A 27,529-nucleotide genomic window follows, 5' to 3' on the forward strand; every position below is an offset into this window, starting at 1 on the left:
ACCATCGATGGCAGCCAACGATGCGCAGCCACAGCCGGACAAGAGAGGACACGCGTAACTGGTGGCTGAATGAGCTGGTGGCGACGAGCGGTTTGCGAGTATGCGGTTCGCTGTCTGTTGTGCGAGAGCTTTCTCCAACGGTGCTTGTCCCTCATTGATACAGCCAGTCGTGATGTAGGATAGTAGTGTTGCAACGTGTCTCGCAGGACGAGCGAGTAGATACGGGAGAGAAGCTGTGGCAACCTTTCACACTACATAAACTTTGGGTTCGAGCCAGGATGCTATTGCTCTTGGCTCATGTGCAGGTTTGTGAATTACATACCTATCTCTGAGCATCAACCTGTGATACATGCCCTGATTATCTTGACGCGTCATTGGAACACTGTTAGATCTGATAACCAGCAGACCATATTGGAGAATGTTCATGCCATCTCGCCGACTCAAACCTCATCATTGTGCGAATACCTTATCAAGCCAAATACATATTGATTGACAGCATATATAGAGCAAACTGGCAATGATACGACCATCTTTGTGATTTACCAGCCCCTCCTCTCCAATTCGCTGGGCTACCCTAGAAAGTCTCAATCAAACGTGCAGCTTCCCCCTTTTTCGCAAAGTGGGCTGGTCGAGCATTGAGGTACTTTCTCTTACGCTCAGTCTAGCGGACTCATAAAGTACCTCTAGCTTGGCCCTTTTCCAGATACCTCACCTCGCTGGTGCCTCGATTCCCAGGCACCCACGCCATCCTGGCTGACCACCTGGCAGTACACGATTACACCTGGCCCGTAGCCTCAATATAGCGCCAGCAGGACACATTTCCGAGAAGCTGGTCCAGCCCAATTGAACAGCTGCCGCGTCTGCTGCCACCCCCGACCCTCGAGACTCGAACCCCGACGACGGCAACAAGCTGCAGAGACTGCAGACACAGCTGCCTCTGCCCGGCTCGTCCTCGCCCCGACAATTGATCCGCCAGCCCGGTCATATGTGGGAGCATCTCGAGTTCAAACCACCCCGCGCTCTGCATTCACCCGCCGCCTCGCCCTCGCCCCCGACCGTCCGCGACAGGATCACTTCAATAGCTGCGGGACCGGAGTCCTAGGAGGACCACGCCGTCAAGATGAGATTGGACGTCAAGGTCAGTTGCCGCTTGATTGGGGCCTTGCCTCGCCCTTGCGCCTTGTCGCTTTCTCATTCCCTCCCCTTGTCCGCCTTTGCGTGCTTGACCTCGAAAGCCTTGGCTATCGTTTCATTGTCCGAGGCCGCCTGTCAAAATGGCACTCAGCATTTTGCAACTGTATATATTGGCTAACCACTTCGTTCATGCCAACAGCGCCAGCTTTATGCCCGCAGCGAGCGGGTCAAGGGCATCGACTTCCACCCCCAGGAGCCATGGATCCTCACCACCCTCTACAGCGGTATGTCACAGCACCTGAGCACGAGATCGCAGCATTGAGCTACCAGGCCGCCACTAATACCGCCTCCTCTTACAGGCCATGTAAACATCTGGTCGTACGAGACACAGCAGATCGTCAAGTCCTTTGAGCTTACAGACGTCCCCGTCCGAGCTGGCAGATTCATTGCGCGAAAGAACTGGATAGTCTGCGGCTCAGACGACTTCCAGCTGCGAGTCTACAACTACAACACCTCCGAGAAAATCACCTCCTTCGAGGCGCACCCCGATTACATCAGAGCCATCTGCGTCCACCCTACGCTGCCCTTCGTTCTGACAGCATCCGATGACATGAGCATCAAGCTCTGGGACTGGGACAAGGGCTGGAAGTGCGTTCAGGTCTTCGAGGGTCACAGCCACTATGTCATGGGGCTGGCCATCAATCCCAAGGACACAAACACGTTTGCCTCGGCATGTCTGGATCGGACCGTCAAGATCTGGAGTTTGGGATCCGGCACCGCCAACTTCACCCTCGAGGCTCACGAGACCAAGGGAGTCAACCATGTCGACTACTATCCCCACGCCGACAAGCCTTACCTCCTCACCACCTCCGACGACCGAACCGTCAAGATCTGGGACTACACCACCAAGTCCCTGATTGCCACCCTCGAGGGCCACACCAACAACGTCTCCTTCGCCTGCTACCACCCCGAACTGCCAGTCATCATCTCTGGTTCAGAAGACGGAACCGTCAAGCTCTGGCACGCGAACACCTACAGACTAGAGCAGTCGCTGAGCTACAACCTGGAAAGAGCGTGGTGCGCCTCTTACCAGAAGGGCAAGCAGGGTGTTGCCATCGGATATGACGATGGTGCCGTTGTGATCAAGCTCGGTCGCGAGGAGCCCGCCGTGTCGATGGACCCCTCTGGCAAGCTGATCTGGGCCAAGCAAAACGAAGTTGTGTCGGCCATCATCAAGGGCGACGCCTCCATCAAGGATGGTGAGCCCATCTCATTAACCACCAAAGATCTCGGAACATGCGAAGTGTATACCCAGACCCTGATTCACTCGCCCAATGGCCGGTTCGTTGCCGTCTGCGGTGACGGAGAGTACATCATCTACACAGCATTGGCCTGGCGAAACAAGGCCTTTGGGTCTGCCTTGGACTTTGTGTGGGCCTCGAAGGAGAACAGCAACGACTTCGCCATCCGAGAATCGCCCATGAGCGTCAAGGTGTTCAAGAACTTTGTGGAGAAGAGCGGAGGTTTGGACGTGGGTTTCCAGGCCGACGGCCTCACTGGAGGCGTTCTCTTGGGTGTCACTGGTCAGGGCGGAGTCTCCTTTTTCGACTGGGCCACCGGTGGCCTCGTTCGCAGAATCGAGGTCGAGCCCAAGCAGGTCTACTGGTCAGAAAGCGGCGAGCTGGTGGCCATTGCCTGCGAGGACTCATTCTACGTCCTGCGCTTCTCCCGCGAGAACTACATCGAGGCCGTACAGTCGGGACAGGTAGAGGAGGATGGCGTTGAGTCTGCCTTTGAAGTCATAACCGATGTTAACGAGACGTAAGTATTGGCGGTATCCTTGATCTTGAGTTGTCGCAGAAAGAAACTGACGTGTGTTTGCATAGCATCCGAACTGGTGTATGGGTTGGCGACTGCTTCATCTACACCAACAGCACAAACCGCCTCAACTACCTGGTCGGCGACCAGACGTACACAATCTCTCACTTCGACAAGCCCATGTACGTTCTTGGCTACATTCAGAGAGATTCCCGCATCTACCTCGCCGACAAGGACGTCAACATCACCTCGTTTGCCCTCTCACAGCCCGTGCTCGAGTACCAGACGCTGGTTCTGCGGGAGGATATGGAGACGGCCGCCGAATTGCTTCCCACCATTCCTGCTGATCAGCTGAACAAGGTGGCACGGTTCCTGGAGGGCCAAGGACACAAGGACCTCGCCTTGGAAGTTGCCACTGATCCCGAGCACAAGTTTGAGCTGGCGTTGGCCCTGAACCAGCTCTCCATTGCTCTTGACCTGGCTCGACAGGCTGATGTGGAGCACAAGTGGAAGACGGTCGGAGATGCTGCGCTGACTGCCTGGGATGTCGCCCTTGCTGCCGAGTGCTTTGCTCACGCCAAGGACCTTGGATCTCTTCTCCTTGTGTACTCTTCAACGGGTGACCAGGAAGGCCTGGCCAAGCTGGTTACGCAGGCCGAAGAGGCAAACGCCCACAACATTGCATTCTCAGCATCTTGGCTAATAGGCGATATCGACCGATGCGTGGAGATTCTGACCAAGACTGGACGGACAGTAGAGGCCACTCTCTTTGCCCAGACATACAAGCCTAGCCTGGCCCCCGCCGCGGCAAGGACTTGGAAGGAGAGCCTGGAGAAGAACAAGAAGGGCCGGGTAGCCAAGCTGATTGGTGTCCCGGATGAGGATGCAGAGCTGTTCCCCGAATGGGACGAATGGCTCAAGCTGGAAAGTGAGGGTGGTGTTGCGGCCGATGTCGACAACGCGACACCCAACGGGCAGGCTGCAGAGGATGAGGCCGAAGACGCAGAGGAGCAGGACGAGGAAATGCAAGAAGCTCAAGAGGAGATTGAGGAGGAGGCGGAGGAATAAAAAGGCACACATGGGCGAGAGATGTGGACCACTGCTTAGACGGCGTAGAAGTGGGATTTACGTGAATATGATATTCCTTGTTTGTGTTGCGCTTGACACTGCACCAAAACTTACAAGAGCTGCATGGCTGGAAGGGGAGGTTGACTGGAAGGTGGTTGGGCTTGTCTGGTTAACTAAGTATATAAAATAGTTGCTAATATGTTGTCACTTTTCGCTCTGCAAGAGGATGATGTAGTCTATGTACCTAATCCTTGGTCATGGACGTGTTGAGCCCGAGATCCTGACATTGCCAGCCAGTTATAGAAGTAGCTCGCGTACATCATTGTCGATGTGTCCTCATATTAGTCTGCAGGCGGTCGGTCTTGAGAACTTTTACCATTCGCAGCCGGGATCACTGAAGAGCTCTCTGCAAGACTGTACAAGCAATCTGGAGCTAGATACCTTAGGCAACAGAGTCACTTGTGGTGCATGTAATCACTCGTCGAATACCGAGATGCAAGATGGAAACTCCTCTGAGTTATTACATAGTTCTTGTTTTATAGAATGATTAGATAGTTATTGTAAAGTCTTTCTCATCAGCTGACCCGTACTCATCATTACATATGTGCCTGTCTCGCAATGCCGTGCTGAACCATAAGCATCCGCCTTATCCTCAATGTCCCTCATGAATGTTCGTTTAAAGTCATGCCGTTTACAGAATGGCAGCGATCCCAGCGGCAGCAAGAGCCGCAAAAGCCATGCCCGTCTCATGAGCAGCGCCGACATTCGTCGAAGTCGCGGCGCCCGCACCAGCCGTCTTGGTAGTGGCATCGGCCGTCTTGGACGCGGCCGAGCCAGAACCGGACGAGTCGTCATCGGTGCAGACGTTGACGAGACCGGTGTACGACTGGGCGGCGGAGCACTGCTTGGCCAGGGAGGTGAGCTCGGCCTCGTGGCCGCTGTACCACGAGAGCACCTTGGAGCTGTAGGAGGAGACGTCGTCGCTGAGGCTGGCGGGGAAGCTGAGCTTGCAAGGGTCGGTCTGCTCCTGCTGGGCGCTCTTGGAGAGGTCGGAGAGCAGGGCCGGGGGAGGCGTGGGGAGGGACTGGAGGAGGTCGAGGGCGGAGGAGGCGCACTCTGCGTCGTCGGCGGCGTCGCGGGCGAGGTTGAGGTTGTGGGAGACGGGAGTGGGCGCCGGGAGGAGGTCGCGAACTTGGGGGATGGCCATGTAGTTAATTGCTGCGGAGGCGGAGGCCGTAAGGGTGAGGAGGAGGAGCGCCTTGTTGGAAGACATTTTGGCTGAGTTTGACGGGGGTTGTCGGGGGAGTGTGGTTGGGAGGAAGTGAAGGTATCACGATAGAGACTGGACGTTCGTGTAAGTGAGTGGAGTGCGCGAGAGACGGTACTGTATATATATATACTACTATCAATCTGCCAGATTGTGTTACTATACGACTTGAAATACGCTTCATTCCCAGTTGGCCCAGCTGAACGAATCACAACTTTCCTGACGACGGTCCTGATCCTTTGCAATACCGTAGAAACTCGTGAAATTCAACTGAAGCTAGGTTTAGTGGGTCTGCTAAGTCACTTTTTTTTAGTAACACAGCCTTTTTACTATAAGAAAGTGATCTGCAAGTACCTGCAACTGCTAGTATATACTGCTATTTAAAAAAACCCTTATTTACTCTAATTTTAACTAAAATATATAATTATAATAGCTTTAAATAATGCTGCTAGCTTTATTAATATTATTTATATATGCAGCTATACTTAATTATAAGCGCTATATACTAATTTAGCTATATTAAATATAATAAATAACTTTAATATATCTTTCTGCTTTAAGGTTAAATAGACTTATACTTTTAAATACTGTAATTTATTAAGCCTAGGTATAAAAACTAGCATTTTACTAGGAAAAGAAGGCATTTACTATAGCTAGGTTAAAAAGAGAAGTAAGGTAAAGGTAAAAGCTATTTTATAGTAAGGGAAAGAGTATTTTTACTATATTAAGTTATAAGAAAAGTATTAAAAATAGTATAATAATTACTTTTATAAGTATTATAAGTAATAAAAAGAAGAGGCATTTTATTATATTAAAAATTAAAGTACTTTAAGTATTATAGTCTTTTTAACTATATTTAAGGTATTATTTTTTAAAAGCTAATTAATAAGATCCTGCTTCTTATTAAAGACTAGTAATTTATAAGCCTTATAAAGGTCCTTTAAGATCTTAACTATAAATATATAATATATAAGTAATAGATCTTCCTTATTACTTAGGATTATTTTCTTATTATTATAAAGTATATTAATAATCTCCTTAGCTATTATTAAAATATCCTTTTTATTCTCCTAGCTTTTAAAGTTAATTACCTTTAATAGTATATTTTTAATCTTAATTTTATAATCTTAGCTGCTATTTAGCTAGAAATTTATACTGCATTAAAAAAAAGCCTTTTATATTATCTTTATTTTTTATTATAGTTATTTAGCAGCTTTTATAATAATAAATATTATTATAATTTATTTATTATAAATAGTTTACTTTATTTTACCTTTAGCTTTATATTTAAAAATATATTTAGCTATAGTATTATATAGCTAGTTTTTAAATAGTTTATTAATAGTAGTATTAAGAGGTTATAGCTAGCTAGTTATATTAAATAAAATAAAGGTAGTAGTAACTATTTAAATATAAAGTTAAAATAGTATATTATTAATTTTATAAAAGCTAGCTATATTTATAACTAGTAGCTATTTTTTATTAAGATTAATATAGCTAAATTCCTTAATTATTTACTTTAAGAATAACTACTTATTATTATATACTGTCTTATTAAACTTAATTATAATATTAAAGGAATAAAAATAATATTTATCTTTATAAATTATGCCTTTTAGTAATAGCATATTATAAAAGATTAACTTAAGCTTAATATACTGCTAACTATTAATATAAATAAATAATATAAGTATAGCCTGCTATTTATTTTACTTAAAATAATTAGACTTATTAGTAATAATATAAGCCTTAAGCTAGTTATATATATAACTATTAAAGTACTTAAATAAAATTAAAGTTTTATTAAGGTTAATAATATAGCTTTTTTTAAATTAGCAGGTTAATAAGGTTATTATTAGTATTTAGTTAAGGGAAGTTAAGCAGTAGTAGTTAAATATATATTAAATAAACTTAATAAAGCTATTTATTATAAAAATAAATTCCTTTAGCTATTATATAGCCTGCTTTATAACCTAGTAGTAAATAATATTATACCTTTACTTAAATTTACACCACTAGCTATTAAAAAATATAAAAACCTTTAAATATATTAAATAAAGCTATATAAATAGCTTTTATAATTATTTTTAAAATTACTAAATTATAGCTATATAGCTAATAGTATAATACTATAAAAAAAAGTCTTATAAAGCTTATTTAAGATTAGGCTATACTAAATAGTATATTAAAACTTTACTTTATAAAATGCTAGTATAGTTAAACTACTAGGTCTTAATTATATTAAGTAGGATTAGAAAGTAGCTTATAGCTTCCTTTAAAGTTAGAGGCTAAAGACTTAATGCCTTCTTAAGCTATATACTAGCCCTTGCTTTATAATATAGCTTAAGGTTATAAATTTAGTAGTAAATTAAAAAGGAGATAACCTTAATCTTCTTCTTTATAAAAAATAAGTATTTAATATAATAAATAGGCTTTTTTAACTTATAAGGCTTAGAAAAAGAATCCTTTCTTTTTAATCTTAGCTAGGCTAGCCTTAATATAATATTTAAATTATATTCTTAAAGTGGCTATATTACTAAGGCTTAAAAATAACTATTATAATATATATATATTATAATATTATAGTGTTATAGTATTATAATCTAATAGTAATCTAAGTGTATTATTAAATAGCAGTATATACTAGCAGTTATAGGTACTTGTAGATCACTTTCCTATAGTAGAAAGGCTATGTTACTAAAAAAAAGTGACTTAGCAGACCTACTAAACCTAGCTTCAGTCGAATTTCACGAGTTTCTACGGTATCGCTTCCCTGCAACCGTCCCGGCAGCTGAGGCGTTAGTCGGGAGAGGAAACATGGAGGCAACGGCACCAAAAACCCACGACGACAACCCCTGGCTCGTCTTAGCGCAGAGCTTTTGGCTCGGGCGCTGCCTATTCAAGACAAGGCGCGAAAAGTCGGGCGAGGAAAATAGGGGAGAGGGCAGATTGGACCCTTCCATGTTGGCTGCTGGGGGGCGCATCGTGGCTACTAGATACTACCTAGGCTGAAGCGGGCTTGGGGTTGTCAAGAGGCACGGACGGGGCGAGGTTCTGGTGCCTGGGCTTGAGTGGGAACGGGAAGGGGGTGAGTTTGAAAACATGGCGTGAGAGGCCTGGTTTTGGGCGTTCCTGGTGGTTTGATGTGGGAGGCAGCGCTTTATGACTCAGATGTGAGGATGCAGAGCAAGCTACATGTATAGTATTGAGTCTGAGCCGTCAGTTGTGTCTGTCTGAGAGATAGAAGAGGATGGAGGTGGTGCTTGTTTGCTGCATGCATGCAGTCTGTCTGTCTGTCTGTCTGCCTGAGCTGAATGACTAGAAGACCCGAGCTGGTCGCGATTGGGCATAGCAAGCGGCACTTGTAGTAGGGCTAAGTCTGATCTGCATGAATAAAAGCATCAGACCCCTTCTTGCAGGGTGTTGGGGTTGAGACGCGGGGAGGAGTTGGGCCGTGGGAGGGTAAGCATCAATTTGATGGGGGTTGATGAGGTTGAATTGAACTGCCTCGTAGGGTCTGTGTCCAAATGTTCTCTGGGTCGTTACTTTTACTCGAAAACTTGGAACTGAGGAAACTGGTACAGCGGGGTTTCGGGAATATATGCCAACCGGGAAACCCAGACCCTGGGAGACCAAGGATGAGATGCTGAATCAGCAGGTGTGGATCGAGGCTTCTCCGTCCCTCTTTGGCACCTGATAGGGATCTTCTACCTCATGTCTTCCTTCTGAAGCCAAACTAGCTTGACAGAGATCAGTTACATGTATTCTCCTCCCACCATTCAGACAAACCCACGCTCTCCGCGATCTTTTGCGGCGTGTCTCCTGCCTTGTCCCGAGCATTGACATCTGCTCCATGCTGAACAAGCACTTTGATAGTCTCTTTGGCCTGCCTCATCACTGCCCAATGCAATAGGGTTGATCCATCGGGATAAGCCTCGTTGACCTCTGCACCCAGTTCAAGGAGCAGTCGAAGAATGTCTGGCTTCCAAAACGCGTAATATACCGGGTTGCAACCCTGATGATCTTTAGCTTCCATATTTGCTCCATGCTCGACGAGCAACTTGATCGTCTCTTCAGCACTCTGCTTTACCGCCATGTGTAGAGCAGTCTGCCCTTGCAAATCAGTGGCTTCGAGCCAGGCCCCCTTTTCGACGAGGAATCGTGTGACGGAGTTCGAGTCTGGATTACTCGATGAAATCGCGCTGTGCAGTGGTGTTCCTTTCGAAGCTTCTGTCCCGGCATTGATGTCCGCTCCTTGACCCAAGAGGTACTCCGCGATGGCTTTGTTCTTCTCCAAAGCCGCTATGTGCAGCGCTGTTTGTCCCAGTTTATTCCGGAACTCGACGTTGGCGCCTCTTTCAATGAGCAACCGCACAGTGCCCTCATGATTCCCCTCTACTGCACAAAGCAATGGCGTCGAGCTCATATGTGACTGAGACTCCAGAGGAGAGCCTGCATCAAGGAGAGCCTGGACGGACTCGTCATGGCCAACAAGACAGGCATTGTGGAGTGCCGTAGAGCCACTTTCGTCCCGCGCTGATATGTCCACTTGTGGAAGGCTCAGAAGCTTTTTCAAGGCTTCGACTTGGCCGAACAAGGCGGCGAGATGAAGAGGCGTTTCGTCTTCCTTGCTCCTGACGCCGACGTCGATGGCCAGGTGATCGATGACTGCAGGACGCCCTCCTATAGCTGCCATATGGATTGCTGCCCTTCCAAGTTTATCCCGCGGGCTTCGAGAGCTACGTCTGCGCAGAGCCTTCACAATGCTGACGAATCCTCCAAATGCTGCCAGATGCAGAGCGGTGATGCCTGCACCGTCAGCCATGTCAACTTCGGCTCCATGCTCGATCAGAACTTCGGCTGCCTCCAAGTGGCCGCTGCCAGCCGCACAGTGAAGAGGGGTCGTGCCGTCGCGGCTTTGTATATTGACTAGTGCCTCCTTGTTGAGGAGTATTCGAACCATTGTCGTGTTGCCTACTCTACAGGCGTAATGAAGCGGCGCCTGTCCGCAGATGTCAGTCGTATCTATTCCAAACTCATCGAGTGTTGACGTGTTGTTTCGCTCGGATCCCCATAGATGATACGCTTCTCCCGGGGACCTGATGTACATGTAGTCTGAGCTTTGGCTATCTGCAAACATGTCCCCTTCTTCAAGAAACATGGCGCTGTAGTGTAGCCTCGTCCTATAAAAAATGTCTGGCGCAATGCTTGACAATATTGACTTCGATGCTCTGATCTGTATGCCTCTCGAGTTTATCCACAATCGTGGGTATCTCGCGCTGAAGTCATCACTGATATCATCATAGCATTCTTCCCATTGGTTCATGGAGGAGATGCTCCAGAGTGAGCGAAGAGCTCTGATCAGCACTTCATCGATTCCCTCAATAGACTGCTTTAGACGGACAAAGGCCGCTTGAACACCAGGTAAACCGAGAGATGCTTTTGGGCTTGCACCCGCCATGTCCACCACGACAGATGTGAGGACTGCAGCAGCTATAGCGTATGTTAGACTCTGGACGGGAAAGCAACCCATGATATCGCGAAGCCACAGATATGCCTCCGCAGCCTCCCTCCAGCGCTGCTGCGCCTCGAATGCTCCTGCACGACGGCGCACCATTTCCACGATGCAAGGGGCCTCCGGTAGCTTCTGTTGCATACTCAAGGGCGCTATGATGCTTCTGAAAGCTTCATGCCTGGTGCACAATCCCACGCTCTCAATGGCTCTGGCCCAGTTGGAGACGTTGTCGTTCTCAAGCATGAAGGTCTTCCAGGAAATCCGGTCATCATAGGAAAAGCCTCGTAGCTCTTTTACTCTCGTAAGCCCTGGAAGGGTGTCATCTATCGATTTGACCACAGCCCACATAAACGTTGCGAACATGTCTTTGGCGTAGAGTGTCTCCAACGTGTCTGTGGTTTTCACATAGACGATCGGATGCGAGGGTGTGATATTTCCTTCTAAAGGCTCCGGCTTAGGATCCCTTTGAGGTAAAGCAAACTTCCATCTACCGGGCTGCGAGTCTCCGCTGTAACGCCACGGAATCTGTAAATCGCACTCAACAGCGACCCCTCGGCCACTCCTAGTCGGGCCACTGTTCATGTTGAGACGTTCAACCTGACGTGGATCAAGCCCAACGGCAAATCTTTCTTCGACCTCGAGCACACCTGCAGGGCTAGAAGGAGGTTGTTCAATGTTGTCAGAGCTCGTGCTGTGATGCTCCTCAGCGGTCTTGTACTGCACCTCTGTGGCATAGAGGACAGGCTCTTCCGCAGCCGGCATTTTCGGTATCCACCACATGATATGTTGCTGTAATGCCCTAGTCCAAGGGCCGATGAAGCTGACCCCCACTTCAGGGATGTCCATGTGTTCTCTCGGCTGGCTGTCAAAACTTGGTATGATTCGGGTTGATGGTTCTGCATCTCGCTGGGCCTTGACGTGGAAGAGACCTAACGATAACGCCGCCGAGATTGCTTCCTCATCTACCTCCCAGCAACCCTCGGCTCCCTTGGTCACACTGAGCTTCACCTCTCTTTGAGCTGATCCCTCAGATTGGACCCTGAAAGTCCACGACAAACTCTCTTGATGGAAACAGTAATGTAGGGAGTTCAGCGCTGCTTCCATAGTTCTCGCGAGAAGACTGGCCTGCCGAGCTACCGGCCCCCTAGAACCTGCTAGCTTTGCAATCATTTGCCGCCTCATAATGTAATCCTGAATCTCATCAATATCTTCTTGGTCAGGAGAGGTTTGAGAAGAACCCTTGGCGGATGGGACGGGAGACTTGTCCTTGGACTTTTCCTGATCTTGGACCCAAGGAGCGTCGCCAATGTTTCTCAAGGTATCCGCAAACCAGTCGAGCTCAAACTCTGGGGGAAGGGCTTGGGAGAACATGGGAGTCATTAGTCCACGACGAGCCAATGCCCTTGCGAGAGCCATTGCCAAAACGACCACCAAGGAAGCAACGGAAAAGGACCAATGCATTCCTCGAATTCCGACAAACTGACCGACGTAGCCAGTCAGGCTCATCGCAGTGCCTAATAGAGTCCTGAATTGCAAGCCGAGTATACCGCTCTGGTTTGTACCTTGCTGTTTCTTTCCATTGAAATATTGATCTTGGTTGACTCTGCTAGAAGTGATTATGTTCGGTTGGTCATCCTTTGTGAAGAGAGCGAATGACTTGAACTCTTGATCGCCGACGGTCTTTTGCTGCTGAAGCCACACAAGGCGTGCTCGCCAGCTTTCTGCTGGGATGAAGATCTCTTCCTCTGTGCTGCTCCCTACGACATGGGAGCAGATTCCCATGCCGATACGTAAGAGCAGCGTGCCGGCTAGAGTGAGCGGAAATGAATAGCTCTCGACAGCGTGACTATCTTTCTGGAAATTGGACGTGATTCCCGAGTATTGAGTGATAAGTCCGCCGTAAACAAGGAGGCTAATCTGCAGAAACACGCCAACACATGCCCAGAAACGCAATTCGAGCCTTCCGGTGTTCCTGGATCGATTATGAGAAATGTTGGGCGAATCTGGTCGAATATTTCGTATGATGATAACTTCATTTTGCCGGCTATTGATGCTCTGTTTGCCACCAGCTCCAGGAGCTCCATTCTGTCCTTTATTGGAAGGGAAGGGCAAGAGCTTTCGCATCTTTTCCCAGAAGGGAATTTGAATATCAGAAGCTGGGTAATCGCAAGTAAGTAGTGATTCTCAGGTGAGCTGGAGTTCTAACTCACCTCTTTCGATATAACCGTGACTCGTGGCTTCATCCATGCTCACAACTCTGATCTTGGGATGTTTTGGGACATCTTTACCAGGCAGAAGGCATATGAACTCCCAGACAGCAGCTGATCCAAGGTAGCGGACCACATCTCTGCCGTTCCAGAGCTCACACACCTCTCTTGAGGTGGACGACATGATTTCCATTTCAGCAGCTGCAACATTCTCAGTGGCCCTCCCAAATAGAGCTTTGAGCCACAAGGGACCGCCGACCCTGATAGCGGCAACGATGACCGTGATGATGCCGAGCGGTGCTGTGGCGAGGAGGATGTGGTCAGAGAAGCCCACGGATTGACTCAGGAATTGCATGGTAACCCGCTCTCCGAAAAGAGCAAGGAGCCTGAAGAACATGAGAGATTTAGTATGAAGACATCATTGCCTGAACAAAGTGTCAGAAGTGAACGCCTTACGGGGCCAGATCCGTCAGCAAGTTGTTGGAGAAGTCATCTCCATCGTCGGCGGAGACGGACTGAGAAACTAGTAAGAAGAGGAATATGAAGGAAGTGAGAGAAGCCATTCTGAGTGACTGAGAGATTGCTGGTGGTTTTGGAGTTTGCTGATATATAGATATCTCTGATTCAAGCCAGCTTGAATGCAATGATATTCTCGAGCTTTTTCAGACTTGATGGGGCGCGTCTATAATTGAATGTTTGATGTGGAGAGTAAACGATTGATGGAGTACTTTACATAGAGTATGGGAGGGAAGATATCTAGTCTGCATCTGTATTAAACTCAGCAGGGCTTGCTGCAAGCCGCTCTATGCGAGGGTAGCGCTTCGCCCTGAGCAACAGGGGCGTTTATGCGGCTATTCTGTGTATCAAGACAATACGGATAGGCACAGGTTCGTATACTTAATATAGTATGCATATCCGCATATATATTGGGATATGTGGCAACACAAAGGGCGTTTATTAGCTACCTAGGCGGGCGCAAAGAATGCCTTGAGCATATGTACGACTTTGCCACTCAAACAGACCAAGAGCAGAGTGGCCTGGTCTAACGCTGCTAAGTAGTGGTCACAAAATCATCGAACTCTTACGGCTTCTTCCAAGTAGATTTCTGATGAAGCTGTTTTTCAAGGTCACATACGGACTATTCCTGACGTCTTTTGACCCATGTCCAAGAATCACTCCGAACCGTACAAGAGTAAAATATGTGCAAGGTCAAAGTGAAGGCCAATCCAGTAGAATTAGCTTCTTAATATGCTCAGAGATCAAAGCTATGTATCTTACGCGCTATCTTTAGTATCTGGCCCCAAGCTGACGCTGTAAGCTATTCTGCCTTTCCTCTTGACCTTGAGTACAGATCGCGTTGCATATGAGAACTGGTATGACTGTGAGCTCAAGGGTGATGTGCTTCTGCAGCCTGAACCACTTTCCGTTTTTCACCCTCCTTGATTGCAATGTTCATTGGTGTAAATGCGTCTCTGCTAGAGTCCGTTGGTCGCACTTGAGCAGAAGCAGGAGCTTACTGGAAGAGAAAGAGTCTATGTCTCCGGTGTGTTCTGCAGCTCGGCGCTTAATCGCGTGCAGTCAAGTCTGGATTCCCGTCCGAGCCACTGGCTGATTGGTTTGATGATCCCGGTCTGTGTTCAATCTGGACTGCAGGAAGCCACATATGGCTTATGTTCCCCTCATATGCTCTAACCGGAGAAATTTGGATGGGCGTTCAAGTCACGTAGGGTGTTGCTGGCAAGGCAGTGTGTGCAACCAACAACAGCACACTAAAGCTTTCGGGAGCGTACACATAACAGCTCGTACTCGTTTATACCATCATTGGCAAGGTCGATGAACGCCTGCAATTCAGTCCATCCACGATCAGCCCGTTTACAAGTACTGGTACCGTTGGTAGTGTGGAATCCCCGAGGCTTGGGTTTCCACCCGAGACGACATCCAGAGGAGAGCAACCTTGCTCAAACCACAAACATGGTCGAGACAACCCCCACCTAAAGTCTTCATTAGAAATTATAGACAGGCCTTGTATCACCAGGAAAATCATCACAAACGTGCAGATCTAGTACACTTGTCAAGGCGTAAGGGCGAAACCTCGGCGGTACAGGACGCACTCCTGCATGGTTCTGTTGTGACTGGTTCAGGACATTCCCTTCAGCTAATGCCTCTTTGGGATGTGTAAAAGGCAAAGCGCTTGATACGCCAAGGTTTTTGCTTGAGGGTGGTAGGACAACAGCCTCTTGCTGGGTGTGCAAACGGTTGCCTGAGTGAAAGCCCGAGAGGCCGCTTTTCACACTCGCCCCCGAGGCTGCCACTATGGTGCCGTGGGCGAAGCCATGCTCCAGATTCATGAAGCCAATATGGATCCCCTTGTTAGCGTCGTCGCCATGGAACAATGGAAGAGAATGTCAGCCTTGAGATGGATGATGTCAAAGCCTGGCCCAGCAGCATGACATTATATGTTGCTCGTGGCCCACCTTCAGTGAGAACATGTGGTTGGCCTGGCAAACTGACACTGAGCAGCTCCAGACGCGTCTCTTGAGGCCCTGTCCACACATAGCCAAGGCCAGTCAAGCACAACTTGTGCCATGAGAGGCACTCAAAGTCCGTTAAATTTACACTGATTGTCGACGAGTGGACAGGTTTCAGCCGTCCTGATCGAACCGACGCCGGCTCAGATATATCTTCATGCTGGACGTCACACAAGTTCAGCTGGCGAGGCATCTCTCAATTTCCTGGTCGAGCATAGCGATAGGTGAAAGCAGCTGCACTACATATTGCAAGATTCGCACTACTCTTCCTACAGTTGTTCTGAATCTGATATGGACGAATCTGGCGAAGACATGATTAGGGGTGTGAGACACAATCTACAGGCTGGTGGAGGGAACTTGAGGCTCATGATGGCGTAGACGGTTTGGCATAGCTAGAATCTGTTTTCTTAGTGAACAAGTACAGTCATGTGGAGGACTATGTGCAGCCTGTCTGTAACATACATAAAAGCCGATCAAGGCTTTTCACTGGTCTTTGCCGTGCAGCGGAGGAGCATGCATTTGGTTAAAGGGTATGACGAGCATGATGATGGGGGTCACTCTGTTTTGGCGAAATGGGTGGCAAAAGCGAGTTGAGAGTGGAGGGGCCGTTGAGGTAATCGCACAAGGCATACTGGACCAAAATGGACGGTGATAGCTTTGCATTTCATGCACCACTTGAATCCGGGGTAATGGGGAGTTGGATCGAGAAGAGAGTACAGGGCTATAGAGGCACTTCTTGTTGCTCCTTTTCTCTGGCGCTGGGAAGTGTGTTTCGGAGGTGACTCAAACCAAGGTAACAGAATCCTTCTGCTCGCTGCGGAGATGTCACAAGTTACTCCGAGAGCAACCAGTAGTTGTCTCAAGGCATAGAAAATACTCGCCGTTGTTCTTTCACCACCTCTTGTTACGAAAGTAGCATCAGGATCCTGCTGTATCAGGAGCGCTCGGAGAATTTCGCACAATCCCAGCATGCCGGAACTGCTGGCTATGCCGGGAGGTGGGTCGACGAATGGAGGCGGATCTCGGCCTTAAGACGGACTGTCTCTTGCTGGGTCCGTAAAAGGTGACAAGCGCCGTTAATTGAGATCGAGCCAGCCGGCGGTTCCGAGACGGGGCTCCAGTCTGTTGGCGTCTGGCTGTGGTCCTCTTGTAAGGACTGCGGCAATGCCTCCTGCTGGATGGGTTGTGAGAGCAAGGATTCTTCTCCGAGGATGTGAAAAGTGTCAAGTGTCGAGTTTTGTCAAGTACTGATTCTTACCCATCAGCTCGCTAGTGACGTTCTAGTGTGTTCCAAGATCGATATCTCTTGGCGGATCTGTAGATGAAGGGCGTGAAACGCAGACCAACAAGCCGTCAGATGACTTGGCATCGCGGGAGGCGTTGAACGGCCACGCCACCCCACGGCCCTAGTCGTATCGTCTCTTCTAGAAAACGTGGCATAGGGAAGATAGGACAAGCTGATTGGTTTTTGTCCATCATGGCTTGCTTCTAGAATGGCGTCATTAATAAGGTAGAAAGTCGTTCTGAAGTCCATGGCATAGAGCTTATGGAGGGATTGTACATACATGGCACGGAATTCTCTCCAGAATAAGCATCTTACTTGGCGGAGCTAGGTAAGTCATGTTGTCTCGAGTACGGCCAAAGTCAATGAAGAAAGAAAATTCTGACTGGGCGGGAGGCTGAAATTGGCCACAGACTCTCCGAATTCGGACGGCGTCTTTACTCAGAAACGTACGGGAGCGGTTGACAATACTTGGTAGCCTCTCCCGGAGTCAAAGACGCCCTTTTGATATTGATCCGTAAAAGTATCCGGTTTACCAGTCGTACCTGTGGGTCTCGTTCAAAAGTTCTTCGGAAGTTGTGGTTGAGTGTACGGAAGATCGGCATCCGACTGGATCTGCATGACGGGACTCAAGTCACGTCGAGGATTCGGCTTCCTTACAAACCCATCTTCCCATAACGTGGAGAGACAGTGTGGGACGCGTGCAAAGCTTGAATAGCGGATGGCATGAGATGGACTCGGTTCATAGATTGCCTCCGACGCGGACGGGCGTCAGCTGTGGCGACGGGGCTCCCTATCCGATGTCGTCTCATCAGTAACACTTATATTGTCCCAGAATATCCAGATGTTCCCCAGATCCTGTAGATTATGTGCTCCATGAAGTTTTCAAATACTCAAGACGATAATTGTGATCCGTCCCTTACCTTGTTTCTTTCTAAAGAATCTGAATTTGCCTCTTACCTCATATCTGGTTGCTCCCACACAAGACCTCTTAGCTTTTGGCATTGTTCCAAACATCAAGATGGGCTCTGAAAAGGAGGATTACTCCTCCGGCCCCGAGGATGCCTTTACAAGCGCCAATGTCATAGCCTCAACCGCCATCAAGCCCCAACATCGCCCTCTCCACGATGCCAGCGTCACCCTCGAAGAATACATGTACTATGCCGAAAAGACACGGGCAGAAGAGGACTCAGTGGCGGCCACTGCACCACCCACGACCTTGATGGACATGGTGTTTCCCTCGAGGGGGACATCGAGACGTATAGAGGGCAAGCAGCCCAGCGAGAAGCATGAAGGCCAGAAGTCGAATCTGAACGACAACAAGTTGCTCATCACGGACCTGGAGTGGACAAATGCAAGCCGGGCTTTGCGTTCTGCCAGTGCAGCGGCGTGCTTCTACTTGATCACGACGGATATCCTGGGCCCTTTTGGAGTGGGCTTCTCTATTGGTACGATGGGTTGGGGAGAGGGCATCGGACTATTCACTCTATTCGGACTCTGCGCTGGGGGGTGAGTTGTTATCAACATATTCGTCTCTGACAACATGATTGAAGGTACTGACGTCGGTGTAATAGTTCCGGTTGGATTCTCTGGAAAGCCTTTCTCGACGTCGACTCATACGAGTTCCCAGTCAAAAACTACGGCGATCTCGGGTTCCGCATCTGGGGCCCCTGGCTTCGCTACACGATCAACTTCCTGCAAGCCCTGCAGCTGATGATTAGCGTTGGAATCCTGGTCATCAGCAATGGCCTTTCGATCTCGCAGGTGTCAAAGTTCCACCTTTGCTACATTGTGTGCTGCCTGATCTGGGCGATTGTTGGCTTCTTCACGGGCCAGATCAGAACCCTGAACAAGCTCGGCTTCTTGGCCAATTTTGCGGTGGTCCTGAATCTTCTGATCATGTTCATCAGCATGGGCGTCATGGCTCACAGTGAGCCCAACTATGCAGCTGCTCAGGCTGGCTCTGCTGGAGCTGCCCTGGGCGGCCTCTCTGTTACACCGTCTGCCAACGGGACGTATCCTCCCATTCAGAGATATGGCGGCATTCCCCCGTCGACCAACGGCTTCACTGGCTCGATCAATGGTCTCATGAATGGCGTCTATGCATACGGAGGAGCGCAGCTGTTTGTTGAGTTTATGGCTGAGCTTCAGAGACCCCGGGACTTTCTCAAGGCCATGTGGGGAGCCCAGTTCTTCATCTATGCGTGCTACATGTCGTATGGATCGTTTGTCTACTTTTACCAGGGACAATATGCCAATCAGGTAAGCTATACTAACAGCTGTTGCGATCATATGGAAGCATGTTAACAACCGGCTCGAATAGCTCGCATATCAGGGTCTCTCGCCTTATGCCTGGCAGACCGTCTGCAACATCCTCGCTGTCATCAGCGGAATCATCGCCGCGACCCTTTACGGCAACATTGGCATCAAGGTCATCTACAACAACGTCCTCATTGAAATGTTCAAGGCTCCGCCGCTCACCTCAACTGGCGGCAAGATCTTGTGGGCTGTCATTGTCCCGATCTACTGGGTCGTCGCCTTTGTCTTTGCGGCTGCGATCCCCGACTTCTTTGGCCTGACGAGCGTCATTGCCGCCATTTGTCTTGTGCAATTTACGTACACGTTCCCGGCATTCATCGGTCTCGGATTGTTTGTCCAGAAAAATGCAATGAGGGGAGAAGAGGCGTTTGACCCAGCGACTGGCGCGGTTCATCACCGTGACTCGGGAGTGAAGCGGTGGATTCGTGGCTTCTTTGGCAGGTTCTGGTGGTTGAATGTTATACTGCTGGTGTACACGCTTGGATCTCTGGCGTTGAGCGGACTGGGAGCATATGCGGCCATTGAGGGCCTGATTGATGCTTTCAAATCGCCTCAGATCAACTCTTTTACATGCACATCTCCCCTGGAGGGCTGAGTATATAGATGACCAAATACCATTCGCGTTCCATTGTTCCTTGACACAAGAGCCGCCTGGCCCTTGGCCATCTTTGACGTAGGTACATGGAACAGCATCTGGCTGGCAGGCTTACACTTAAGCCACAGAGACATGGGTTGTGCTCCAATCTGCGAGTTCTCCCCCCTCCATCCGAACCATCATCGCCAGCATCGCTTTCCCGCTTTGTCCGCCTGGACCGCTTCCCAGCACCTGCTCGGCAAACATACGAAGCTGCATCGGGAACTTGTCGTCGCCGTAGCGCTGGATGATTCTGTCCTTAGTGACGGGAGAGCTTAGGTTGCACCAGTGCGAAGAATCTTTCCCCAATGCCTCGCAGGCCTCTCTCTTTTCTTGGTTCCACCACGGAGGCAGCAGGCCAGGGCGCGTCTGCACGGTGTCGAGGAACCGCTGGAAGCCCTCGCTGCTCTGGTTGACGCTTTTCCCGATATTGTTATCGTCCCAGACGCGGAGGCGGTATGCGTCGATGAGCAGCTCGTACGTCTCAGACTCGGGACGGTCGTGGAGCCAGACCTTGTTACCGAGTCTCGTGAATGGCTTGCTCTTGGGGGCTTGGGTTTCTTGGGCCTTGCCGCAGACCTTCCGGTGATTCTTCCAGTCGGCCTTTTGGCAGTCCCGGGAGCAGTATGGCGTGGATTGGCATTTTGCGCACTTCTTGAGCGTGATTTCCGGCGCGGTCTTGCTGCAGTTCTGACACGAGGGGGCCATCTTGTGAAATGCGTGTTTTCTTGGTGTTTCGTAGAAGCGGTGATGGGCTAAGCTTGATTGTGTCTCGAAGTGGTGATATGTTCAGTCTAGGTATGCACAAGGTAAAGCAGATGAATCCTCGCTTGATTCAGCCACTGACGAACATGTCATCTCCTATCAGCAACAATGTCTGTCTGGCTCAATGCATGTCTTTGAGGATGGCCAAAGAGATGCGTCTCCTTCACGCCACTGTGGAGCTGCAGCTTCGCTGGTCGCATCACAACGCTGGGCGTGACAGTAAGCGGGCTCACTCCAAGGCGACATGATGTTGCGAATCATCCATATACTAGAACCATTCCCCTGCTTGCTGCTCGAGAGGGTGCTCTGTTTGATGTATCTCGCGCATTTTCACCGCTTCTTCGCATTCGGACATGACATGTAGGGAGACTAAGACGAATCCTATGGTTCAAAGCCACACGTTCATGGCTGCTGTCCCAGACATCTTATACAAGCCGTGGAATATGATCGCTACAAAGTCTGGCCATAACAGCGATTGATTCGCCGACCCCGGAGAGAAACAATGCAATTCATAATGGATCCCTAGCCCCAAGCTTCAGCCACGGCTGCTACATGTACGTGCTCGGTTTGCAAAGTTGTAATTGGCATGGACGGTAAGGCACCCAGTCACAATTCGCAGAACCACGAAAAGGATATTTGGCAGCAACGCTTGAAGCTGTATCAATCAAGCCATCTACATGTATCTTGTTTATTAGGTTTGCGAAATTTGTGTGAAGAGTTCAAGTGCGCGATTTGCCACCGAGTCGGCAACATGTTATAGCTGTTAGAGCTAATCATAGCCCCCGTTCATGCGAAGGAAGATGCCAAAGACCTCAAGAGGTAGAGTCCATCCCAGAATTGCCGCCATACTAACGTCTGTACTAGTACTATGTACAGAGATCCTCTCCGTCAACCAGAAGCTGAGGACACCCTTGAGATGATCCGTATATCGAGCGGCAATCGGCTCGAATCTAGCGGAGGGGTCCCCGAAACTAATAGCCTAGGCCTGCACCCTTTGCCCTAATAGTTGATGCTTCAACCGACTATCGAGACTTAGCGGAGACTTGCGACCCAATACTAGAGCCGTCTGTTCACGATGATCGAAGAATTCAAGCATGGCAGCTGGAGTCTAGGCCCAGATTCACATCGTATGGCGTCAGGCTAAGAGGTGCAATCTCCTTTTGCGGTGCTCGAATCAAGGCTTTCCAGCAAACGTACACCACTGCAGCGACTCTCTGGGGCTCTAGGTGTGGCTCACAAATCAATTAGACTAGAGCTGTGGATTTGAAGACAAAAACATGTAGAACGCATGTAACAGGGTCTAATAACGACCTCAGCGCTTGCTGGTCGGGCAACCTGCTTCTTGCCAGACCTTCTATCACACAGATCACGTCTCGCGATGGTGTCACTCAAGATCTTGTCTGGGCTTTGCCTCCTTCAAGTCCAGTATGTGCTGGCAATTGACCGAGTTTGCCTGCATTGGCCCTATGTTCAGCTGCTCCCCTTGAAGCACTACCCGCCAGCCGAGTCCTACTGTTCCCATCACTGTGAGTACGCCTGTTTGAGGCCGAGGTGCTTGAACTAACCAAAGCAAGATCCTCTGCCTCCTACAACTGTCACTCGAACGGTGACGCAGCCAACGACTACAGTTGTGACCGTCTCCAAGCCTGCTCGAACGGTTACTTCCACTCCTTTCGCCACGACGTCCACCGTTTTCACATCGACATCAATTGCGTACGTCTACACGACTACGGTAACTGCCACAGCTACCTCTGGAACCTCGGTAGGCCAATCTATTACCGATGGCTGGGCTGAACATAACAGCTCATTGCTCCTTGCAGATACGGACTGTTTACACCGGCACTGAGATTGATACGGTCTACACGCGGACCAATATTGCCACTGAATACACTTCTACGTCGACCGATTACCACATCACCGGTACCGACACGATGTGAGTCGCCTACACATCAATGCAATGATGCACAAGTACTGATATCATGTAGCACCACGATTGTTGCTACACTCCCCTCGACGACGACAACCGCGACCGTTACTGCTTTCACCATCAAACAGGAAACGGTGACGGTCTCATCCGGAACCGTTACCGCTTACACGACTATTGACACCGGCTTGACGAGGCGACATCAACAAAAGCATCACGACTTTCGCGAGGATCTTGTGCTGAGGCTGGCGGCATGCCGGCGAGACGTGTTGCAGACTGCGTGCTCAGTATATTCTCCCTCCTTCAATTACGCGCCCATGTAGTAGAGTTTTCAACTGCTGACGCATTGCAGTGCATTGAAGTTCATCCGCCTACGCATACCGTTACGGCCACGGCCAAGAGGACTCATACATCGTATAAGACTGTCTGCGCCACTAGAACTGTGAGCGTTGTTGGTACAGTGACAACCAAACAGGCGTTTACGTCAACCATTAGTACAGCCTCTGTAAGTTCGCCTCCTCAAGCTTCATGGTTTGATTAGGCTCTGATTCCTCCTGATCCTCAAGACCACCACAACCTCCATTGTCGATGTCAGCACAGTGTTGGACGTCGAGACAGATACCACCAGCGTAGAATCCGTCTCAACACTGTCGACAGTGCTTGTTACCCAGGTTCCCACCGCCGCCACGACGACAGCATCAGTCACTTCCTTCTCAGAAGTCGATGTAGTATTCACAACAACCGTACCTACCACGTCTACGTACACTGTCACGGTGCCTCTCGCCACCTCGACCATCTCGTCTGCTCTTTCGTACTCTCGTGTCTATGGTCCGGTGGATGGGTGTGCCTACGTATTGATGGAGTAAGTCCTCTTCAGATAATACCGAGGATAATGAACAGTGTCAAGACTAACAACGCATACGTGAAGGAGCTTCCTCGACCAGTATTCGGTAGACATCCCCTCTGGCACTTCGCACACCGCAAGAGCCGCCATATGCGCCGCCTTTTGCGATCGAACCCCCGGATGCAAGACGGTTGGAATGAACTGGTTCCCAGCTTGCGGTGCCAATGGCGAGTCCGTGTATTGCATTGCTTCTGCAAATGCCTGGGCTGGAACAAGTGCGATGGAGTGTGGCATTGGAACGGGCTACAATGGTTGCGCCATCTACCAGGATGGAACTGTCTACGAGTATGTTGTCTGATGCCTCAAGATTTTGGTGTTTAGGGAGTTTCTGGAGGCATAACTGACGACTACACAGGAAGAGTGCTATTACCAGCACGTAGGGCACTCAAAGGCGCAGAGGAGACGCTACGTGTGTCTATTGAGTTCGAAGAGGAAGACAGGATGTCTCTTGCTCAAGGAAGCCGGATACCGTTTTTAAGGAGCTACTCGAAGACGACATTAGCAGAACAATTTGCAGATAGTGAACTGTACAAAGGACCAACTAAATGCGTACTATCATCCTCCTGGCGTTTTGTAGTGCTTCTTATAGAGAACGTATCTAGTAGTGAGGTCCTTGTAGAACACACCCCCTGAAGCCACTCATCAACAGTTCCCACGCCGAATGAGTCTCTACAAGAACGTTCGAAAAGATTGCACAAAAAGAAAAATACAAAAAGTAAAACATACAACAGCCGGTGTTCGCCAGTGGTCACCCACCTGACTACTAATCTGCCGGTTAGTGGCTTGTCTCTGGGGGAGCAGACGGGACCCCGAATTTTCCACTACCTATGGTCGTATGTGCTTGGTGATGGCATCAACCGAGCCAAGAATTGAGGTCTGAATTGACAGAATCCTGAGTATTATGTGAATGTGAAGGAGATACGGGGCTCAATATCAGATATATTGTATATTCATATAAATCTAATACTAAGGTAGATATGCCAGCACCTGGGTGGGTTTGCATCCAGATACCCCTGGATATCACGGGGATGGGAGAACCAACAGCTTGATTAATCGTACCTATTGAAAGGTGCCAGCTCATCCTCCACTGAGGCCGAGGTCAAAAAACCACCATCATAGCCAATACTACTATGGCTCCCATAAATGACCGGCGGCACATGTTTACTTAAAGGTATCATCCCATCCCTCTTAGAGAATGGGGCAGTGAAATATCTCAGCGGCTTGGTTGAAAGACTCGGACGCGGCCCACGCAACCCAATGAATAGCAACATGATGTGGAAGGAAGCAATGAAGTGTCACTTATCTATGGTACTTGACCGTTGTTTCTATGATTTCGATCATCTTCTGAGACTCATCAACTAATGGAGAGGCTCTGGTGGGCGGACTGTGACAGCATCGCCGTCATCCTCCATAGCAACACGTTGTTTATATCCGTTTTGCATCCTCTACTGTATACTAACACAAAGCCCGCCTCACAGAGATCTTTGCCCAGTCTTGTAATAAAGGAAACTTATTGACGCCTAGTATGATTATCAAAGCACTCTACTATTTATTAAACATGGACTCTGCAAACTTCATATAACCCTTTGTGTCCTTTCCCCTAACCCGCAGATGCCATAATCTTAGCGCACTCATTACCACTACCAAGATGCACCGCTCCCCCAGAGTACCTGATTCGAGGCCGCTCAATAACTGTAGCGTACAGATTGGCTGCACGTTTAAAGGATCGAGTGCAATTGCGAGGAGAACAGGCACCCATGACAGGGTTGCAACTACCTCTCCATCGGATGATGTCTTTCGTAATGAACTGGGGTGTCTCACCAGTTGCCACGAGTCGTCTTTGGCGAGCTTCCTCCATTCGAACGTCTGTCTCTGCATTACCCGTCCGGCCTCAACAGAGAACCGGAAGACGATTCCTTTCTCTGCAGTTATTTTGCCAGTCATTACCTCCGTTACAGTCGGGTGTTGCAACGCCTGCGTGTTTTCCTTTGTCTGAAGCGGCGGAAGTAAGATGTGGCTCCTGTTGCAGAAAGGGTTGATTCTTTGTTCGAAGACGGTAATATCTCCAGCTGCTGCAAGGATGGCATCATTGCTGCTCACGCCGTTATGCAGAATGAAGCCTGCTCTGGCCCCTAGCGGCTTTGTGCAGGACCAGCCGGAGGGGTGGAATTCCGCCAGGTATATGGCCTCGTTCGAGACAGCGTCGCAAATCGTGAAAGATCGTGACAAACCAGCTTTAATGGTCATTGTCGATGGGAAACGGCGGTAGTATAATGATGATGAGGGTGACGTAGATGTCTGCGATGGAGGTGGTCCATGGTCTATCTCTTGGTAGGGAGGCGGCAGACTGGACTCATCAACTTCCAGATCTTCTCGAGTGTCGACAATATCGAGTCTGTCAGTCATTTTGATGCTCTTTCTTCTGAGAGAGCAGTAAGTGCTGACGCCAAAGAGATGTAAGATTGCGAGAGGACGGAGGGTGCCAGCGCGCAATTATCAGTCTGGAAAGGGTTGAATGGGATGCCTAGAAGAGGAGGTAGAGAAAGCAGAAACCTAGATTGAGACATTATTCTGCTGATGTTAGTTTATGAGCGATAAATCTAGGCCGACCACGGTCACATGGCTCAGTATCAAGGTCACCAAATGGTCTGTGTGGTGAGGGCGACCAAGGCTTTCTCCAGCTTCCAAGCGACGCCGGCCTCCCCTTTCCGAGACTTTCCAGTCACCACTCGTTTGTCAGGCATGTCGGGAAAAGAAAAAGCGCATATACGGTGAAGATGATACTCTATACGTGTTATGAAGGCTACACGAGGAGGATTGGCTGGGATTCGAGAGGGTCTTGCGTGTACAAACAACAGACCGCTGCAAGAATCTCAACGTCCCGACGGTCCCCCCCCCCCCCCCCAAATATCTGGCAGTCGCAGGGATTCTAACGTCGGTGCTTCCGTCGCGAGGTGTCGACTGCGGACAGTAGATATTATCTGGCACTTGTACATGGGTCAAGCGTTATGGAAGCGTTTGCAAAGAAGTACGAGGACCTTGGTATTGTAAGGCATGTGGTTACCATGATCTAAGGTGTATAGATGTATGATCACTTGAAGGGCCTGACAGTCACTAATTGGTACTCTAAATCTCAAAAGCGCTACCCAAGTCGAAAGAAATTAGGTATCAGGATAGACAATAGGCGCTGGTTTGTCTACCGTTCACGCGCGTTGAGCGCTGTCTCAACTATCACAGGGTATCTCCATCCAGGGACCAAACAAACAAAGACAGACAGCACCCAAACGTAGCCAGCAGCTCGCGTCAGCTGTCTATCAAACCTCATAAATCCTCCCACAGCTCTGTACCCGACGGTCTCCATCAAACAAACCCCATAGTTGCAGAGAAAGAAGCGCATCTCCAAAGCAGTGTATCCATTTCTGAAAGTGACCCAATTGGACAATGCATGACACATCGCTGACAGGCAAAAGGCCCAGAGTGCTCACAGGGAGTAGCGAAGATACTCATGTTTTGTTCGTCCTCTTGCACCCGTGACGCGAAGAAAAGGTGGCGTCAAACGCTCGCAAGTTCTGCTGTGAAGATGGTGCCAGAAATTTCCCCAAAACCGTCGAAGCGAGTATGCTTCAACGACACTACCAAACAACGGTGGCCATTCCTCAGGCCTGTCCCATGCAAGCAGCGATACGAACATGGCTGCTAGTACATCATGAGCTCCAGAGAGGGCTGTGTAAGACGCCCAAACCTAGTTGACGGACACGACTCCGCGAATGCATAAATCTCGAGTCGCCAATAGAGGTATGACACCTTGATTAGGAAGCGTAAAGTCATGGCTGGTCACCTGTATCCTTTGTAAAGCTCGTGCGGTCAATGCGGCCAACAGCTGATGTAACAGCCACATCGCGGTGGCGTGGCAAATCCGGCGTATAGCAAACATCATCCGTTCGTCTTTGATGCTTCTACCCGTGCTGCTATCGATGACATTCAGCCGCCGAATGTTGCTCCATAGCCGAAAGGCTACCCTCAGGCGCCATGCAGAAAGCATAGGACCTGGCTGCATCTGCACAAAGGTCTGGTCAATTAACAGGACTGATATTGTATGAATTGTGCCGTATATGATGAATGGTGCTAGAATGCCAGAGTGAGGAAAGCGACTCATATCGCATA

The 27,529-nt window shown here is 49.1% G+C and overlaps 7 protein-coding genes across 7 annotated transcripts; 3 read left to right on the forward strand and 4 right to left on the reverse strand.

The window, feature by feature from the left end:
- Window positions 1-878: 878 nt before the first annotated feature.
- On the forward strand, window positions 879-4,020 carry TRIREDRAFT_123974 (vesicle coatamer complex, beta subunit; the record flags this gene model as incomplete). Its single annotated transcript, XM_006969145.1, has 4 exons — window positions 879-1,138; window positions 1,334-1,418; window positions 1,494-2,955; window positions 3,021-4,020. Exons 1-4 carry the CDS (start codon window positions 1,121-1,123, stop codon window positions 4,018-4,020), a joined length of 2,565 nt encoding a protein of 854 aa, XP_006969207.1. The 5' UTR covers window positions 879-1,120.
- Window positions 4,021-4,711: 691 nt separating this feature from the next.
- Window positions 4,712-5,293, reverse strand: TRIREDRAFT_111803 (uncharacterized protein; the record flags this gene model as incomplete). Its single annotated transcript, XM_006969202.1, has 1 exon — window positions 4,712-5,293. The coding sequence occupies one exon, from the start codon at window positions 5,291-5,293 to the stop codon at window positions 4,712-4,714; it is 582 nt and encodes a 193-aa protein (XP_006969264.1).
- A 12,547-nt stretch (window positions 5,294-17,840) lies between these two features.
- TRIREDRAFT_82014 (transmembrane amino acid transporter protein) lies at window positions 17,841-19,733 on the forward strand (the record flags this gene model as incomplete). The annotated part of the gene is made up of 3 exons (XM_006969146.1): window positions 17,841-18,328; window positions 18,394-19,081; window positions 19,143-19,733. 3 exons carry the CDS (start codon window positions 17,841-17,843, stop codon window positions 19,731-19,733), a joined length of 1,767 nt encoding a protein of 588 aa, XP_006969208.1.
- Window positions 19,734-19,850: 117 nt separating this feature from the next.
- TRIREDRAFT_69656 (uncharacterized protein) lies at window positions 19,851-20,480 on the reverse strand (the record flags this gene model as incomplete). The annotated part of the gene is made up of 1 exon (XM_006969203.1): window positions 19,851-20,480. One exon carries the CDS (start codon window positions 20,478-20,480, stop codon window positions 19,851-19,853), a length of 630 nt encoding a protein of 209 aa, XP_006969265.1.
- Window positions 20,481-21,612: 1,132 nt separating this feature from the next.
- On the forward strand, window positions 21,613-23,745 carry TRIREDRAFT_111807 (uncharacterized protein; the record flags this gene model as incomplete). The annotated part of the gene is made up of 10 exons (XM_006969147.1): window positions 21,613-21,664; window positions 21,835-21,920; window positions 21,964-22,063; window positions 22,112-22,299; window positions 22,358-22,470; window positions 22,523-22,748; window positions 22,814-22,966; window positions 23,028-23,323; window positions 23,390-23,650; window positions 23,721-23,745. 10 exons carry the CDS (start codon window positions 21,613-21,615, stop codon window positions 23,743-23,745), a joined length of 1,500 nt encoding a protein of 499 aa, XP_006969209.1.
- Window positions 23,746-24,820: 1,075 nt separating this feature from the next.
- TRIREDRAFT_111808 (uncharacterized protein) lies at window positions 24,821-25,771 on the reverse strand (the record flags this gene model as incomplete). Its single annotated transcript, XM_006969204.1, has 2 exons — window positions 24,821-24,885; window positions 25,069-25,771. The coding sequence occupies 2 exons, from the start codon at window positions 25,769-25,771 to the stop codon at window positions 24,821-24,823; spliced, it is 768 nt and encodes a 255-aa protein (XP_006969266.1).
- Window positions 25,772-26,561: 790 nt separating this feature from the next.
- Window positions 26,562-27,107, reverse strand: TRIREDRAFT_69569 (uncharacterized protein; the record flags this gene model as incomplete). Its single annotated transcript, XM_006969205.1, has 2 exons — window positions 26,562-26,845; window positions 26,894-27,107. Coding segments are annotated over 2 exons (498 nt in total), but the record flags the coding sequence as incomplete, so codon positions are not given.
- Window positions 27,108-27,529: the final 422 nt, after the last annotated feature.

The sequence above is a fragment of the Trichoderma reesei genome (assembly GCF_000167675.1).
Source record: "Trichoderma reesei QM6a unplaced genomic scaffold TRIREscaffold_29, whole genome shotgun sequence".
Classification (NCBI taxonomy): Eukaryota; Fungi; Ascomycota; class Sordariomycetes; order Hypocreales; family Hypocreaceae; genus Trichoderma; species Trichoderma reesei.